Source organism: Ceratotherium simum, chromosome 21, assembly GCF_057802395.1.
Source record: "Ceratotherium simum simum isolate JZ-2026a chromosome 21, ASM5780239v1, whole genome shotgun sequence".
NCBI classification, from domain to species: domain Eukaryota; kingdom Metazoa; phylum Chordata; class Mammalia; order Perissodactyla; family Rhinocerotidae; genus Ceratotherium; species Ceratotherium simum.
Genome location: NC_141920.1, coordinates 4461833 through 4481792, shown reverse-complemented (window position 1 = coordinate 4481792; position 19960 = coordinate 4461833). Strand labels below are relative to the sequence as shown.

Genomic DNA, 19960 nt, shown 5'->3' with positions numbered 1-19960 from the left:
AACAGACTCTTTTGGTGGATGGTGGAGTAGAAATTTTCAGGAAAGGTATAAAGATTTTTTAAATGCCTCAAAGTGTGGACTTTCTAGATGGTTCTAATATGTCAATTGCTGTTCTAAAAAAAATCCAGAAATCAGATTTGTTAATTTGGTAGGATTAAAAATTATTTCTGGGGAAGTATTCTTTCTTTTTTATTCTCTCTCTTTCCTTAATGTTGCATTGATGGTCCTACCTGTATTTTCAAGTAAGTTTTTGGTTGTGTGTGTAACTGAACTTTCAAATTTCCGGTGCGTTTTAACCAGACTGATTAAATTTAGAGGAAGATAAAGGGTGCTGCTCTGAATCTAGCAGATAGTTTCTGAAGTGAAAAAAGTCCTGTAATTCAAGTTTCACATCATAAAAGACAGGATTTATAAAGCCAGTGTGCAGACAAAAGAGTGACTTCATCGAATTCTGTAAGAACTTGGTCCCTCTCTTCCTATTATTCCTCTTCTCCCCTTTGTTACGCGTCTCAGCTTCCGAGTTACTCATCGCCTTGAAGTTCAAGTCTCTGAGGTCTCTTCCTAGCAGGGCAGAGCCAACTCTTGATATTTTATTCCCTGCTTTGGTCTGGAGGAACTCATGAGCATCCTCCTTTATTTTCTATCTGGATCCACAGAAACCACGCAGAGGCTTTTGCTCAAAACTCACTACACGAGTCGCGTTGCTTCAGGATTACGGTTACAGAAGCACTCTTTCTTTTGAGGTAGAAATCTTGAGAAAAGACGAAGCCCAGTTGAAAGTATTTCAATTACAGCATAGTCTACCCAGTCAAGTTTCTTTTATTGTGAAGAAAACGGCACTTATGAAATAAGCCAGAAAGCATCCACTCGAGTAAATTTTGGTGTGAAAGTTTTTAAAGAGTGTTTTGGGGCCGCGTTTATTCTTTTTCCTTTATTTCAGTCCTCTTGCTCCTAAATAGTATCTAAGAGATGCTATTGAATTCTGTACGTGTACAAGATCTGACGTCACTGAAATACTTTAAACTGGCTCTCCCACTAATGCTGTTTAGAAGGAATATCTGAGTGGGAGAAAGTTTTCAGCTTTCCAAGCACTTGCCTTTCCTCCAGAAAGCAAAGAGAACTTTGGTGGCAGGTGTTCCTGGGTGAGGAAAAGAAAGCACCGGAGTATCGCACGGGGTAGAGCATCTAAACATGCTATGAAAACAGACAAGTGTTCCCTCATCCCCTTTGCCTGGCTTTCTTGTCAGATTAAGTTTTACTAGTCTATACTTTAGGTTTGAGGTAAGAGCTAGGTTCTCCCTGAACATTGATCTTTTCCCAGAGACTGGACTCAATGTTTTCTTTCCTAGATTGATTGGAAAACCAAAATTGATGAGACCAACTCCAATATTTTCTTTCTTGTCTTTGTTTCCCATTTGAAATTAGTCCATTTTTTCCCTTATCAGGATTAATGAAGGAGAAAAGGGAAGATCTTTCTTCCCAGCTATTATCATTGAAATGGATCAATTTCGTCTTTTTAAGGATGCAAATCCTGAGGAAAAATGAACTCTCTCAAATACCTCAATCATATTTCGAGAAATAGACTGTTTTTTACAGACTCATTTAGTAATGAAAAACATTGAAAATAATAATTCAAAGAGTAGATCCTGTTGATTTCAATCTTGATATTATTGATTTCAAATGGTATTTTCAATAGTTGTATTTTTTCCCTTTCACCTCATGTCCATATTTGCTCTCTAAATTTTAGGTACATACTTAGGGTCTGGGCACAAACTTTTAACTTAAGGGTTGATTTAAACATGACTTTCTACTAAACATCTTTCAGAGAGAAAAAAATTCTCTGAGAGGGAAATCTTAAATTGATTGCCTTTCATCAAAGAAATAGCAAAGAAATGGGTACCACTAAGAAAAGTCATCTCTGAAATAAAATGTGTGGTGATTCTGAAATAAAATATTAAGAGACAAACTTTCAGAAAATTGCATTAGGAGAGAGAAATACTCTGGCATGTCGTGAGATTTTGATATATGTACTTTTCAGTCCCTCTGATGGGTCCTTCGACTGTGTTCTCTCTCAAGAACCGGGTTGAGACTTCTTCATCATATCAGCTTTCCTTGGACGGTTTTGTGAGGGGACATGTTAGTGATTTCTCAGGCCAGTCACTTCTGACTCTCCAGCCAGATTAGGTGTCCTTGTAGTCTGATTCATAACCCATCTCCTTTGTGACATTTACCACAATACCAATCATTGTACAGTTATATCCTCATTTTCTTCTCGTCAGCTACATGTACACTACATCAACTAGGTAGAATTGAGCTTCTTACAGCATTAACAATAAACCTTTATTTAATTCCAGGGTGAGGAGGGCAATTCTATTCTTTCTCCTTGTCTCATTTACTTTCTTTCTCACCGGAATCTCTTCTTTTGAATTCTGTACATAACTAAGCTTTTAAGTGACTGAAATATTTTAACTGGATTTTTTTTTTTCACTCACACAGTTTAGAGAAAATTCCTCTGGGGATAACATTAGCAAAGCAGCTGTCTTTCATTGAAAAAATAGAAAGGTAAAGAGAACATCTCTGACAGGTACTTTCTGAGATAAAAGGTTTACCTGATCATGTTGAGAGGTAGACTGGCTAAACGTTATGTGAGGATGGTGATGTAATTCTCTGAAATTAAGTGGATTAGAATTTTTTTTTTCTTTTTAGCCTTCAAATTTCTGTAGTTGGCCATGAGTGGACTGGGAGAGGTGGGGCTGGGGAGGCTAACTTGGTGTTGCTCATACCCTGCTCTCTCTGTCACAAATCACCTCATAATGTTTTCCTAAGAGAAACAAAATGGCAGCCTGAACTCCAGGGTTCCTCATCCATGAACTCCCTCCCTGCTCCTCTGACTAGAGCTAATGGCTCTGCACCATTATTTTTCCTGTCAGAATTAATGGGGCGATATTCTTTTCCTAAAGCCATTAGTTAAGTAATATTGCTTACAGAATTGCTGAGACAGGATAGCACCTCCTTCTCCAGGATGTAAATCTTAAGAAATGATGAGGCAATTGCTTAAACACATCAATTATATTCCAAAGCCTGAACTTTTTTCTCTACAATTTTCATTTAGAGTTAAAAGTTTGAAAGTAATGATCCGTAAAGTAGGTTCTCTTGATTCAATTTTGGCACTAAATAATTCAAATAATATTAGCAATTTTTTGTTCTTCACTTAGTTTTTCTTCTTCCCCACAATTTGTCCTCTCTTTATTCAGGGTGCATTCACTTATTGTCTGAGCATGATTAAAGTTTCAACTTACCAAAAGATTTTAAGCATACTTGCCCATTAAATATGTTTCTTTTGGAGAAAATGGTAAGTGAAGTGTTCTCAAACTGATTGCCTTTCATCAAAGAAAGAGAAGAGAAATGCGAACCATAGAGAAAAGTGGTTTCTGAAAAAAGAGATTGGAAAATGATTACTCAGTAGAGTAATTTCAAAAAAATTAGGATAGTACAGAAATACTCCAGATTTGGTTAGAGATGGAAAAATTATATTTTTCTCTTCCTTTCTTGAGTCTCTCAACTTTTCTCTGGCTGAGAAGCTACACGTTTGTTACGAGGGTGTGAGGACCCACCTCCCTCTGTCAGCGGTGTGCTCTGACTGGACTGACTTGACCCTGGGCTTCGCATGAGCGGCTCGGGCACATTCTGGGCTTTTCCTCATTATTTTCAGTCTGAATTTTAGAGCCAACGTCGTTATTTGTCTCTTATCTTTCTTTCAAACTAATAAAGCAATACCAAGCCTGTGGCAACAAAGAAAGCAACACCGACATATCCAAGGAGAGCTTAACAAGTCCCAGCCTCACGGCCCCCTGAGGCTGCCAGAATTAGGTTGATGTCCCTTCCACACCTTTCTCCATGTAAATGCAAATATGGACAGACACTTTATTCTGTTGTTGTTGTTTTACACAAATAGATCATACCATATGTAGTAAGCTGCAACTCTTTTCTTCTTACATATCTTATATATAACTAGGCCTATATTATACATAGATAGATTGTTTCAATAATGCCATATAATCTCACAGGATAGCTGTACCATAACTGATTTATTCAACCCTTCCCCTATGGATGGATGTTCCTCTTGATTGTTATTGTTTTTCCTGCCACAATTATTGCTGCAGTAAACGTTCTTGCTCAATTTCCCAAAGAGTAATTGCTGGATCCACGCATGTTTTATAATTACATATTTCATTTTTTAAGATACTACCAAATTACCTTCAGAAACAGGTTTACTCTTTGGTAAATAGTTTTTTTTTTTTTGTGAGGAAGATCAGCCCTGAGCTAACACCCATGCTAATCCTCCTCTTTTTGCTGAGGAAGACTGGTCCTGAGCTAACATCTATTGCCAATCCTTCTCCTTTTTTTCCCCCCTTTTTCTCCCCAAAGCCCCAGTAGATAGTCGTATGTCATAGCTGCACATCCTTCTAGTTGCTGTATGTGGGACGCGGCCTCAGCATGGCCGGAGAAGCGGTGTGTCAGTGCGCCCCCGGGATCTGAACCGGGGCCGCCAGTAGTGGAGCGCGCGCACTTAACCACTAAGCCACGGTGCCGGTCCCTGTAAATAGTTTTTTAACAGTATTTTTTAAAAGAACTTTTGCTTCAGCAAAAGAGCAAAGCCTGAGCGAAGCCTGAAGTCTTGCCCTCACACTGGGCACACTCGAGCTTCTTAACTAACAAGGGGTCACAAGTGGCCTCTCCTCAGCCACATTCAGGCCACAGGTATGTTGGTTAGCACAGTGCTGTTGTTTGAAAATTAATTTGTTATCAGTGTTTAAAAACACATGGAATCTGGGGCCGGCCCGGTGGCACAGTGGTCAAGTTCACAGCCTCCACTTTGGTGGGCTGGGGTTCACAGATTCGGATTCCGGGCCCGGACCTACACACCACTCATCGGGCCATGCTGTGGCAGTGTCCCCCACACACAAAAATAGAGGAATATTGTCATGGATGTTAGCTCAGGGACAATCTTCTTCACTAAGAAACAAAACAAAACAAAACACATGGAATCCAGATTTCTCTTGGAAAACTGGACCCTTGGTCCTTGGCGGTCTCAGTCGACAGGAGCTGAGGGTCAGCCGTGCCCTTGAGCCCGGATGTGCCCTCCATTCACCACAGGCAACTTCCCTCATTTAGGTTATTTGTCTGGTTATTTGTTGCATTTCCGTTTGTGATTCTTGGTTTAAACCAGGGTTTCTCGACTGCAGACCTGCTGTCCTTAGGAGCTGGGTCGCTCTGGGAGGTGGGCCGGCCTGTGCACTGCAGGGCGCTGAGCAGCATCCCCGGCCCACACTTCCCACCCCTGCCAAGTCAGGACAACCACAAAGTCCCCAGACATCACCCCCGGCTTGAGAACCACTGATTTAAACAGATCCACAAAACCCGTTTTCCTCTGCAGATTTTGCGATAAACTTTTCCGAGCAAAAAGTGCTTGAGCTGTGTTCGTGATTTCTCGTGAGCCTCCGTTTCTCTTTATGAAGGAACATTGTTGAATTCTGTACACGACCAAGCTTTAAAATCACAGAAATGTTTCAAACCAGCCCCATTCACAGCGTTTGGAGAAAATATCTGAGAGGAGAAAGTGATCAAAACACTCTCCTTTCATCTCGGGAAGAGAACTGTAGAGAGGGCCGTGATTACAGGTGGTTTCTGCAGTAAAAGCTTTACCTAATTACACACACATAAAAGGGACAATTTCTAAAGACCATATGAAGAGGCTTGGACAAATCCCCCGCATAGAGGTGGCTGTCGCCTTTGTTTTCTCCGTTCTCTTCAGCGGTTTCCTTTGTGAGTTCCTCCCGGCCTCGGCGGCCCTCTCGCTCCCTGTTCTCACACAGCTCTCCTCAGCCGCCTTCCAGAGCGTCGGGAAGAATCTGGAAGGTTGAGGAGGGGGTCTCCAGGGCTCCTCTCCCCCTCTGCCGTCTCTCTCCTTCTCTGACAGGAGCTAATGACTTTCCTACATCTCTTCCCATTAGAATTAATAGAGAAGTATTAATTCTTTCCCTAAAGCTATTAGTTAAGTCATAGTGCTCTGAAATTGCTGCAACAGAATAATTTCTCCTTCATTCTAGGGTGTAAATCTTGAGGAAAGATGAGAAGCCGCTGCGAGTATATCAATTACGTCCCAGGGAAGAGACCCGCATAGACAATTTCCATTTAGCAACTAGAAACTTCGAAAATAATGATACATAAGGTCGATTTGCTAGGGTCAGTCTCGGCATTGAATCCTTCAAACGGCATTTCCTTTATCATCTTTTTCCTGACGTGATTTCATAAGCCTGTTTTTGCTCTGTATTTTAGGGTCACGCTCTTGTTCTGTGGGCACGATAAAACTTTTAACGGAAAGGGAGATTTTAGACACCACTTTGCCCTAACGTGGTTCAGGTGAAGAATTTCTGTGCGGGAAGAGTTCCTGCCTTGCTTGCCTTTCATCAAAGAAATAAAAAAGAGATGAAAACCACTCAGAAAAGTGGTTTCTGAAATAAAAGATTTGTTTGTGATTACTTAAAGGCAAACTTGCAAAAGACGGCATTAGGATAGTGCAGAAGTGCCTTAAAGAGGCTGTGCTTGATAAATGTGGTTCCTGGTCCTCTCGCGAGTCCCTCTCTGCCTGTGGAGCTCGAGTCTGAGGCTCCTCCTCCACCCTCACCGCCACCGCCTTCTGATCATTTTCTCATTAGGATGGATATCCCCTTGCCTCTGCCTGAGAGAAAGAAAGCCTCTTTCTTCCTTCATTTGTAGCCACATATTTATTCTTCTATAGAGGCTTTATAAACAAAAATAGTCATAGGATTGTGTAAAGAAATGAATTCACTTGCAAAAAATTTTAGTACAATGTCTGGCATGAAATAGAGACTTAAAAAATATTGGTTGAATAATTACATGAATGAATGATTCAGACTCAGGAGAGAGAAAACCAGCCAAAACGGTGCCATGTGGGAGCGATTTTACAGTATGTGAGGTTTTACTCTTTTCACCTATATAGGTATTGGTGGGGTCAGGGCCCCGTTTTGCCATCTCATAGCACCTTCTGCTTTTTCCTTCATAGTATTTACTACACATGCTTGGTGAAATTTTTTGTGTGATTATTTTCTGACTGAATTTCTCCCCCATTAGACTGTAATTTCCATGAGGGCGTGTCTGCCTCTTTTGCCACTGAATAAATTGCCTATGTTCAGCACAGCGTATTGGCTGTGCTCAGTACTCAATAAATATGGGCTCAATAATGTGGGCTCTCCACTGCTGGCGGCCCGGATTCGGACCCCAGGTGTGCACCAACACACCGCTTGTCAGGCCATGCTGTGGCAGCATCCCACATAAAGTGGAGGAAGATGGGCATGGATGCTAGCTCAGGGCCGGTCTTCCTCAGCAACAAGAGGAGGATTGGCAATGGATGTTAGCTCAGGACTAATCTTCCTCACACACACAAAAAAAAGCGCTAAAAAATAGGGACTCAAAAAAATGGACTTGGGCTGGCCCAGTGGCATAGTGGTTAAGTTCGCATGCTTCGCTTCGGCGGCCTGGGGTTCACAGGTTCGGATCCCAGGCACAGACCTATGTGTCACTTGTCAAGCCATGCTGTGGCAGGCGTCCCATATATAAAGTGGAGGAAGATGGGCATGTATGTTAGCCCAGGGCCAGTCTTCCTCAGCAAAAAGAGGAAGATTGGCAATGGATGTTAGCTCAGGGCTGATCTTCCTCACCAAAAAAAAACAAAAAACTTAAAACAAACAAAAAAAACAGTATTTCTAAAAAAAAAATGGACTCAACAAATATTTGAATAAATGAGCAAATAACTGCCCACATAGTGATTACTTTTAGAGTTCTGCCCAGTGTCCCTGAAGGAATTGCAAATTTTAATTGCTAGCACATTATGCATCCTTCAATGGCAGGGATGCTTCTAAACAGTTTCGTCTCTGATCAATTAATAGTCTAGGAGATGTGTCCTGCATTCCTGTTTACACTTATAGCTTGCTTAGAAGGCCAATGTGGTAGACTCATTTTTACCCTCTCCTTATAAATCAGAGTCTTTGGACTCCAAATTAATGGAGTTTTTGGTGTATGGTGGCAACCAAACGAAATGTATCCAATTACTTAGATTTTCGGATAATGATATTTGAGTAATATGTCTATTAGCATTTTAATAAGGCCTGGGAATCAGACAGTCGGGAGAAGATATGGCATTAAAAATGTCCACGGTTATGTTGGAAGTTTCATCATATTGTTTCTTCCCTCCATTTTCTTTCTAATTATTTTACAGTTTCCTATAGCCTTTTCAAGATGGCTAAATTTAAATTTGCTGCAACACTTTCAGCAGTCTCTCTCTAAATGTGGTTTGGCAATTATTTCTGAGGGAAATTATTAAAAACACAGGCTTTAATCAGAGAGAGAACAGAACAGCACACAGAGCTGTGATGAGAGATGGTTTCTCTAATAAGATTCACATAATTTCGTAAGAGCAGTCAAATTTCTGAAGATTGCATTAAGACGGCAGAATCGTAATTTCTGAAGAGGTAGGAAGTGATTCATACAGTGATGCTAAAACCTAAACAAGCTCACATTCTGTGCTTTAACATTCGGCCAGGGCACGACTTACATTTTGAAAAGGCCCATTCATTTAAAAGCAAGTTAGCATCCTTCTTCAATAATCCAAATTAGTTTAACACACTTCAGTGACATTATTTGGGCATTTTTCACAATTATTAAAGATAACTCACTTTTCTCTGTAGACTGTAGGTCAAAAGCAAATTAAATCAATGGATTTTCTTGCCTGGCTTTCTCTGATGAGTCAGAAGTTATTGGTCAAATGCACACATGGCCTTTCGTTAAGTTTAAAAACCCAAACAACCTGCTGAGAAGACATTTGGCCAATCTGATTATTTTCTCTATACTAATTGGTTTTACTTCTTCATTGAATTGAATGAATTGCCTGGTTGTTTTGTCACCGTGGGGACACAGCTTAATCCACTTAGAGCGAGGCGCCTGTGCTTGGTAAACTCCAAGGCTCTGGAAACGTTTATCATCGTTATTATCTTTTGGTGATTTTTCATGGGTGAGAATGAAAACAGATCTTGAATCCATCCATTTTCTCCATTTCTACGTCCACTGCCCTAGCCAAGCCATCTCATCTGTCCCCAGATGACCCTGGTAGCCTTGTAACTGGTCTTCCCACCTCTACTCCCTCTTCCCCCAATTTCATCTCCAGATAGTAGCAACAATCATCTTTAAAAGATGTAGACGCCTTGCTGAAAACACTGGCTTCACATGAATGCAGAATAAAATCTAAACCCCTTCCCACGGCTGCCTGCGCCCTACTGGGCCGGAGCCCCTGTTGGCTTCCTGACTTTCATTCTGCCGCCTGACCCCTGCTCACCACCCTCTTTCCACGCTGGCCACCACAGGTTCCTTAATCCCCCCAAGCTCTTCCCGCCTCAGGGCCTCTGCACCTGTTCCTCCTTTGTCTAGATTGGCCTTTGTGGGCAGGTTCTTTCTCATCCAGAAGATCTCATTTCAGGTGTCACCTTCAGAGAAACCTTCCTCAATTGTGTACAACAGTTACCCCCCACTACTCGCTGTAATGTGCCCCTATTGTTACTTTCTGGAATACCCCTCTCTGGAATACCCTCATTTATCTTTACTCTGTGATCAATATGTTTATTTCCTTCCTGACCCCCGTCACAACCTGACATCATCTTATCTACCAGTTTTCTCATCTTTCTTTCTCTTCTCCATTGGAGCAAAAGCTCTTGAGGGCCAGATCACCTGTGTCTTATTCTTCTCCAATTCCTCAGGGTCGAGCATGGTGCCTGGTTCTTTGACATATTTGTTGAGCAAATGAATAGAATACCAAAAGCCTGGCTCTGTGTCATTAGACAATCCCAACATGCAGGTGCTAAAGTGAATATTCTATTAATGGAAAAATCTTTGCTTCTTTTCCCAAACTGTTACACTTTTCGATAGATTTTCGAAGTTCCTTTGCTCAGGATTAGTGCACTTGATGATCTAGTAACCTACCCTGAGATCTAAGAGTAGGTCTGTTCTTTCCATTCAAGATGGAGGACAGAACACATTCATTTACCTCCACTTCCCTCTAGAAACCCAGGGAAAGCTAGTAGAGGAGTATGTTTGTAATGCACAGGTCCGCAAGGACAAAATGACTGGAGAAGAAATGATGCCCTCATTTTGGAGGCTGGAGTGCAGAGGTGGAGTGGCAACCACTTCAGCAGACCCTCAAGAACTTAATCCTGATTTAACAGTGGGTAAAGCACTAAAAACGCAGAAATTCATGCTGTCAGTTGGGGCTGAAAACAGGAAGATTGCTTGAAAGACTAAGCAGCAGTCAAACCCTTCATATCTCCTACTTCTCAGAGCATGGTCATTTCCCTCGCTCTCTTCCCGCAGAATACGAGGGGCTGAGTCTCCGGAGAGTGTCCAAAATGCTGGGGGACGCCAGGCACGGTTAGTTCAGCAGGGAGTGAGGGGCCTATAGTGAAGACAGAGGGTTCAACCCGACCGTTAACACTGCATATTGAGCCCCCAACTCTCGACCTCTATTTTAACTCCAGAATGCTGGCAGCCTGGCTTATACTTTCCCAGTAGGAAACCAGAGGACTCCTTGTGTAGAAGGCAGTCAGTCCATGTGGAGACCTGAAGAGAATTACTTCAGGATTTCCCACTTGAACAGGGCAACCAGATCACCCTGCAGGGTGGCCCCTGGTTGACAAATCGCACTTGTGAAGAGTGCTCAGCCAATGTTTTAGTGCCTATTGCTTAAACATGGGCAGGTAGATAAGATTGCTGGATAGCTCAGGAAAGCCTTTATATGAAAGAGAAAGATAAAAACAAACAGCAACAAAGGAACTTAGAAGGAAGAGAGACTATGTAGGGAGAAGCAGACATCAGCAATAACAACAGTAACAGCAGATCATTATTCATATTGCCAGAGATGTAAGAGAAGGTGTTAGAGCTATGAAATAATAACAAGATGCTATAAAGAAGGAATAATAAATAATAATGGGCTCTTAGAAATTAAAAACTTGATAGCAGAAATGGAAAGATACCATTTTGAATATAAAGTTGAAGAAATTCCCCCAAAAGTAAAATAAAATGAAAAGGAATAGAAAATAGGAGAGAAAAGATAAGAAAAACAGGGGATCAGGCTAGCAGGTCCAATAAGCTAATAAGAGCAGTTCTAGAAAGACAGAACAGACAAAATATAAGGAAAAGAAATAACCTATTTTTCCAAAACTGAAGGACATGATTCAGATTGAAAGGGCCCATCGAGTGCTCAGACAATGAATGAAAACAGACCCTGGACCTTGGTGACAGTGGACCAAGGAGGAGTCTAGGAGCTTCTAGAGAAAGACAAAAAGATTGCACTCAAAGGATCATGAATCATAAATCATGTTGGCTCCAGACTTCTCAACAACTAGAACTCAGTGGAGCCACGTCTTCAATTCTGAAGGAAAATGAATTCCAATTCAGAATATTATACCCAGACAAGTGGTCAATTAAAATCTAAACAATTTTATTTCATACACCCTTTCTCCTGAAGCTACCAGAGGCTTTGTGTTAGGAAAACAGGAGAGTCAACCAAGGAAAAAGAAGTGTGGGGGTCTGGGAACCAAGAAGGTGAAGAGAATTGCCAGGATGGGGTGGAGGGAGATCCAGGGGCACAGCCACGGATTGGGCCAGGGAGCAGGGCAGAAAGTTTCAAGAGAGATATTTCTAAGGAAATGAGGCAAACTGGGAAAGAGGTTGGAGGATGATTTTAGTAGTAAGTCCGTAGAAAACTAAGCAAAAGATAAAAACAAAGTAATTATTAATTCCAAGGAAAACAGTGTTGGCAAAAAAGACAATGTAATCATAGTATACTACACGGCTCAGTGGCAAAAAGCATGTTCCTGAACATAATAATGTAAACATCGAATATTCTAAACAAACTTATGACATCATAGTTATATAACTGTTGAGAGGACAGAGGGGTGGGCAGTGTGCGTATGTGTGGGGGCGATAAAGGTTGTGGATGAGGGGAGCTTATCCTCAACCCTCCTCTCCGCTCATGGGAAGTCACAAGCTATCCTCCAAACTGAAAACAAGAAATCAAACAGTAGTGCTGTAAGCATGTTATTAGGAGTGAAGGAGATAAATATTAAAAGAATCTAAAGTGGGAAGAGATGCGTGTGTGGGCAGGTGTTGCTGTTTTTCTTCATAAGCAGAAAGGTTTGACTTTTACAACGCTGTGCATACATAACATTAATCGAAATAAAAGCAGATTTAAAAGTGGGTCTAAGGCTTTTCTCTGGTGACACAGCCCTTCTAGAATGTTTTTCTGATCTCATCCCATGGTAGGATCTACCGTCTCTGAAATTCTTTGGTCCGTTTGACCTGTATCCTAGGCCAATATAATAAAATGGAGGAGAGAGTAAGAATGAGGGACGAGGGAAAGGCAGCTGTTCCCTTGAAAGGGGGATGCTGTTTTGTGGTTGTTGTCAAGGGCACAACTTTGCTGCCCCTTTCCCCACACAAATCACAGCAATAACCACCCCCAAACAGCAGCAAAACAAAAACCAACCTCCCCTCCTGCTGCCCGCGGCTCTGATGGAGACTAAGACACCATAAGAGACATAGAGGGAAATTTCTACTCTCAGTTCCTCATTGTATGGCTAGAGAATTCAAGCCAATCTAAAATGAACCTAAACAAATGTGGCCAGGAAGATGACTCTGATGAACAAGAGCCACATTAAATATTTTTTAAGTATATTTCATTTAGGGATTTTTCTGCCTTGGGAATTGGTTTTGCCATTTCTTTCCTTAGAAGAAGTGGAGACCTTTTATTTGACTGTGTGAATTGATTCAAGGTAAATTGAGTTTTCGTACACACCACGTGAGATGAGGGTCAATGAGCTCAGAACTGGTCATGAAGACACAGATAAACGCCTAGGAAATTACTATTTGTTGAGTTCATAATTTCAGGTGTATATAAATGTGCCTCCCCCCTTTTAGGTCTAAATCTGCAAGGGGAGCCATCTTATGCCATCTCAGAATTGTCTCCTCGTTGTGGAAACGGAGAGGAGAAGGATGACGGCGGAAAAACCTCAGGAAAGTTCTCTCCTAGAGCAACTTCAAGGACTGTCGGCGAAACAAACGAAGTAACCGTGAAGGTGGGAATTATGACTCTGAGTTGTCCCTGCCTGTCTGTTGTCTAGATTTATGCCTCTCCTTTTCTTCTTGTTTGTGTCCAGTGTGGCAGAACTTGCTCGGACCACCTACTGAAATTTCCCGGCACAGAAAGCCCATTAGGCAAACAAATACCTCCAAACATTCTGTGCTGAAAGAATAGGCAACTCCGGCTGTGAAACCATTGGAACGATCTGATGGATTATTAAAAATCCTAAGTTATTAATTCATACCTGAATAGAATAGAGATGCTGCCATGCTGTAGATGTCACTGTGACATGACCTCACTGCCAGGTAGATTGGGGGACTGCATGTCAAAAACTATGAAAATGCTAATCCAGACCACATTTTGAAAAATGCTAATCTGGAAAAACTTAAATGCACGGTACTGTAAAATAGCATATCCACCTCAGGAGCATTGGCAACCTTTAAAATTGGATGCCCAGGACTGGTTGGAAAATTGAGTGGTTTGGTCTTGCACAAAGCCAGGTAAAAATACATGGCAATCTCAGTAACCTATTTTGTGTCAACAGGAAACTTTACTCAAGTTAATGCATCAATTAGTTATTAATGGAAACTGATTGAGAACATCATATTGAAGTTCACGCTAGGTAAAGAATCATTATGACCTCAAGACCTTGTTTTCATTGAGGATCACATTTATGACCACAAGTTTTTTTGTACCAATTAACCTTTTTACCCCTCTTTTATTTTCCTTTGCACTTTGTTGTAGGATATTTCTCCATCTGCTGGTGAGCACGGTGACTGTCATCCTCAGAACACTGCTGTTGGGTCAGGATTGTCTCTGCAGTCCGACTCCTCCATGGCAGTGGCTAACGAGAGCCTTCTAGTCCATGGCAAAGTTCTCAACGTGAGAATGCTTGAGACTCAGCTACTGCCCTCCCAGGAGCAAGTCTCAATAGATCCCAAACCATGCATTTTCTCAGATGATCAAGAGCCTTCTTCTTTGGAGTCCAAAGGAACCCCTCCCTATTATGACGTTGCTACCTCTGCAGCTGCCACTTGTACTTCTCTGGGGGCAAGAGCAGGTGACACAACTCTGGGAATTCACAATGCAGAGCGACGAGACCATGGCAGGGCTGCAGGGGAGACTCTGACACAGAGCTCTCCAGAGAAAAAAGCTAGAGCAGAGGGCATATTACCGTCACTCTTGCCAGGGAAACCTTCATCTGGACAAAGAATTTCAGGTTCGGTTCCCTTGGGGTCAACTGGAAAAACTCATCTTGCAATACCAGCTTCAGGACCAGGGTCAACTAGTTCACATCAAGAGGAAGGGAAGCACAAGACATTTTTTCCTTCCAGGGGGCAATATGAGTGTGCAGAAGTGGTTGTCCCCTGCCCTCTTGGAGGAAATGACAGTGGGAAATGTCAAGTATCTGGATTAATCACTCTGAAGGATTGTGTGGTTTCTTCTAACCGAGGGCAACACACAGAACTCCCTGAAGCCCCTTTGAAAACCATCAAGAAGAGGAGTTTGGAAGGAATGAGAAAGCAAACTCGAGTGGAGTTCAGCGACACCAGCAGTGATGACGAAGACCGATTAGTGATAGAAATATGAAGCTTCCAGAGAAATATGGCGTCTATGGTCCAAGACTGCTGATGCTTCACGGGTAAATGTCGTCAAGCTGGCAGGAGAACTGAACTCTATCCATGAAGCACCTGCAGATTAGGAAAGCCATTTTGGGTTCTTTCCAAGATATCCCCAACCAACTCTGAACCCCCAACTTAGCCTCACCATTCCCCAGATCCCTTGGGGCACACCCCTCTGGTGATCACGTGGTGCCAGGCAGGGCAAAGGTGGCAAGGAAGCAAAGTCTAAGAATGCTCAACACACAATGACTGTGGCTTGACTCCCAGCCATATCCTCTGCATCAGTTCCCTACTGTCTCATGTGGTGAAATGGCATTAACCAAGAGAGCCACAATCGACACATTTATGAACAAGTGAACCCCACAGAGCCAAGGTGATGGACTTCCTCCATTAGTAAGCTGAGGGTTTCCTTCAAAGGTGGTGAGCATACTTGGGATAATTGGGGTAACTTGCAAAGGAGATGGGGCGTGAATTGGGCATCAAGATACTTCTGTTCATTCTGGAGACAAAATCCAGATTCGTTCAAAAACTGAAGTTTGATCAGAATAATTTGCCTCCTTGGTGGAAGTTGTAAATATACTTCAAAATGCCTATGATCTGGTGAAACGCTGATTATCTTTAAATGTTGCACAAATGGTTGATGCTTACGTATGACACAGTGACACAAGCATGTACCGCTCCTGTTCCCGGTGCCTTTTCTGTTGAGACCTCTGAAACCCTTGGTTTTTCCAGCTCTTGCAAAGGAACGCTGTGTTAAAAGTTAATAGAACAGTTTCTGTAATGAGTCATTTTTTGAGGGGGAAAAATTCACTTATTTTCCTCTGATTCTTTCTGTCATATTGTGCTCTGAGCAATTTCAATTAGAGGGTTACATTTTAGTAATCTCTACAGCTTAAATTGATGCCTGCTCATCGTGACGGGAGCCTTTTAGATTTCCTCCAGAAGCTTCAAGGATACAAAACTAATTGGAGTTTTGACGCTGTTTTACATCTCAGTAATTTTATTTTGGGGGCTTGGTGTTACTTTGCTGTCAAACTAAATCAGCCTCTGTATTGTGCAAGTCAGAGCAGTACGGATAAAATTCCCCAGTATTCCAAGCCAGTGCACCCCTGTGCAGAAGAAAATAGCTGATCTACGTCAGCCAACTCCGTGAGCGAAGGCTCAGATTTACTGCTTTCCTCTTCTTCTCCTTAAATGGGAGAGGAAAAACTTAAAGAGATTTACACTGCTGCATTTCAATAAAATTTTATACTTGCTTTTGGTATGATTTTGTACAATTTGGAATTTATAGCTGAGCTCTTTTGGCTTAACTTTGATGTGATGATGTTCATATGACATCTTGTACTTCAAAGGCAAGGCAGCAATGCAAAACATCTCACACATATGAATATACTTTAATACGTCCTTGGCCGTGACTCAGGATGGTCAAATTTCAAGTGTCTTCATGTGAATTTTCCAATTTTAGGGTTATTCATAGAAAACGTCAATGCAAGATCAGCTTCTCCCAGTGACAGCATATGTCTCTAGTCATTTCATATGCACTCATAAATATCCAAGTGATTTCAAGCCCAGTCAAGAAAAACATTAGAAAGGTGGTAAAAGGATGTTAGGCATTCACTTTGTGTACTTTTTAAGCCAAACAAAAATGATGTGGTGATTATCTACCCTTTGAATTATCCATGCCACCGTAATAAGTGAGGCCATCTCAGAAAGTGGTCTGAGTCCAGGAGGGAGAGAGAATGAAGGCCTGACTTTGTCCTTAAACAGCTGGGAAATCTTGGTTGAGACACGTGCCCTGTCTGTGCCTCAGTTTCTCTCACTGAGAAGGAGAGAGTCGGACTGGATGAGCTGAATGTGTCTCCAGGCTCTGATCCCTGTGAGAGCAGAGGAGCTGCCCTCTGCTTTACATACGAGGGCTCAGTGGTTCAGGGATGGTCCCCACACGGAGAGGTCCTGTGTGCAAGAAGTTTGGGTGGGGACCATGGCCGACTGAGGCAAAAATATCTTTAGCCAATTACTGCCATGAAGAACGTGACTCAGGGATGCTCTATCTAATTTTTTCCCAGAGTTCCAGATTTGGGGGTACAGTCATACATGTTTATAATTTGGGCTCATAATTCAAAAATTAAAAGCAAAAACAGAACACTACCATGTGAGTGGAAGACATGTCTGTGGGCTGAATTGGCTACTTTGTCTTAGGAGGCACTGGTCAGGGGGAGAACACTACCTTCCAGATCCTTCTTTCCTTTGCCACTGAGCTGTCAACTGGATCACTGGACCTAAGTCAGTTAAGTCACAGCTCCAAATAGCACTGACCTCAGGATGGTGGTGGAAGCTCTGTCCTTCTATGAGCCATTGTTGCCACCTCCCAACTCAGGTCAAATATGGCAGAACATTGATTCCATCTCTAGCTCCCTGTGTCTCTCTTATAAAGATGAGCAGGTTGCCAAACCATCCTGTCTCAGCTGGCCATTTAGCTAGTGGGTGACGATGTTTACAAGCATACCTTACTTTATATCAACATGCATTTGTGAAAAGCTATATTTCAGTGGCTTTTTAAAAAAACAAATAAAAAATGTATTTTGAATGACCCTAGGCGAGTTGGCTATTGAAAATCATCCGAAGGTAAAGACTTTTTTTTTTTAAAGAAGAATCCTTTTATAAAGCAACAAACAATCTCTGATTTTATAAATCTTACTTTTCCTCTGGGCTTTCTTATAGCGGAATGCAATTATAGGGATATATTTTAAGGATAACATCAGAGACCTATAACCCAATTTGGGTTATTGAAAATAAAATTTCAGTATTATCAATTGATAATTGCTGCAGTTTTATACTCTACAAGTGTGTACTCTGCCATGGTTAAGGGAAAACAAATTTATTTTAGAACAGGGCAAAACAGAGTTTAAAGATCAGGGATTCCGATCTTTCCCGAGTGCTGTTAATTTTATTGTAACTTCAAGTAAGGGTCTTAATGAACTGATGCCTCAGCGTCTTCCACAGAGAATAGCTCCAGGGATGCTGGCACGGACTAAGATCAGAGCAACTTGGAATTCTTTGCTATTCTCTCAGAGCGAGGTACATAAGTACCATAAGCCATGATGCTCAAGATTCACCACCAGGTTTATCTTACCAGCTGTACCTACACCTGGCCAGATCTCACTTGTTAAAGATGTATGGAGGAAAGAGGTTTCACCTCCCCACTCGGCAACCTATACTGTTATGTGATTCTTAAAGTCACATGGTTTTTAACGGACAACCTGATCATCCTTGTTGTAGGGTAGGGTGGAGAACAACTCATCCCTCCTGTCAGGTATAACCTTTGAGATTCTGGACGAAGCTAACATCCCTTTGATTCACAACCCAGGAGAACTGACGGTTCATTTGCCAAGAGATAAAAAAAGATGGGAAATGTGCCTCTGGATTCTAATCAAAATCCAGCCAATAGCACGGTGGGTAACCGAGGGCAAGTTAAACCTTCTCTTCCTAAAATCCCTCCTCTAAAGCTCAGATGGCCAGAGTAGCCTTGCAAAAATGCATTGTGACCACAGTTCTTGGCATGAAAGATGAACGATTTGCAGCCTCATGCCAAAAAGTATTTCCTCGCATTTACATTCATTACTTAGAATGATCACATTATTCATTTTTTTCCCCAGCATAGAAATTTGCATTTTGCACAAAATTTGCCTGGTGCAGCAGATTTTTATAGTTATGGAAACTGTCATCATTATGGGAATGTGCTGCTGCTCAACTCCCCAGACATAATTTAATATGGTGAGGAGAAAATGGTCTGCCTGGCTCTATGGCGATCGTATTTCTACAACTGCAGCAAACAGGGCTTGTGTATTTTCCCTCACTTCAGTTGTAATTCCCATAGTTTATATGAGGGAGACTCTTTGGCTTTTGAAACACTACACTACATTTCTCGATACCTAAGCACAATTTCTTGTCCTTATCTTTCAGAACTCATTAAATATAGGTGTCAGGACCCAGAAACTCTTGTGTGCTAGATTTGTACCCTGGACAATTCTTTTCAGCCATGCTTTGTACTTATGTGGGAATACATATAATTCAATCTGAAGAAGTATAGAAACATTTGAGCATATTGCTTCACCATTGGAAGGAAAGGAGCCAGGGAAAATAGTCAGCCTCTGTCACTTGGAGTCCTAGAGGATGACTCAACGTCTTACATATGCAGTCAACTGTTCAGAACTTACTACTCTATCTATTGTTCAAAATCATGGGAGCAATTGGCTTCTTGGTTGTTTGTTGAAATTTATTTCCTTCTTTATATAGTTAAATTATTTTGTTTTGATAAAAATAAAACTGAAAATGAAAATGTCTTCTGTGATTTGTTAACATTTTACCCAAAACTACTACAAGCGATATTCTGTATGAATTGAATATATGATTATTCCCAAGCAGTTGATCAGACATCCTGTCCGCCATATTGGTATCCTATTCCATTAGACAAAAGGATTAGGTAATGGCAAATTATCACATTTTCTTGTGCTGTTTCCTTTTCTAACATGTCTCATTTGTCATTATCTGCCATATTTTAGAGTTCATAAGTTAGACATGTGTTTTTAAGTCCTTCAATGTAGCTGAACTTTGAAGCCACACGAGGGCACTATCCACAGTGCAATAATCCAAAACTTTTCCCTTTAGAATTGATGTTTCTTGGATATTTAATATTATTCATTAACAGAGAAAACATCCTTAATTCAAAACAATTTTTCCTTGTGAAGATAATTCATGTACACTGCAAGAATAAGAAGACTTATTTTATATACCAACACAATATTAATCTTTTATGTCTATACCTCTTGAAACCACTTGAAGTCAATGAAGACACAATGCATTGGGGAAAAAAAATGGGAATGGGAATATGGAAGGAACAGGTATACTAATTGATTGATCTTAATAGCTTTTTTGCTAACTCATCAAACTCTAATAGTAATAAATTCATCCATTATTTCCAAACTTCAGTTATTTGAGAACCATCTTAATGCTGTTTGCTATACATGTCCACATGTGAGTATATTATTTACTTAATACTTTCATTTAAATCATCTCTGACTTAAAGAAGTGATGTATATTTTCTAATATGCATTAAAATAAAATAAAACTA

The 19960-nt window shown here is 41.2% G+C and overlaps 1 protein-coding gene across 2 annotated transcripts in view; it reads left to right on the top strand.

Annotated features, from left to right (window-relative positions):
• Positions 1-14797, top strand: part of ZNF831 (zinc finger protein 831) — a 70152-nt gene extending 55355 nt beyond the window's left edge. The window contains exons 4-5 of one of the 2 annotated variants that reach the window (XM_087445054.1): positions 13045-13202; positions 13952-14797. In XM_087445054.1, coding sequence (XP_087301180.1) covers positions 13045-13202; positions 13952-14797 — 1004 coding nt within the window. The remainder of the gene's footprint in view (positions 1-13044; positions 13203-13951) is intronic. The other variant, XM_087445053.1, reaches the window with a different exon arrangement.
• Positions 14798-19960: the final 5163 nt, after the last annotated feature.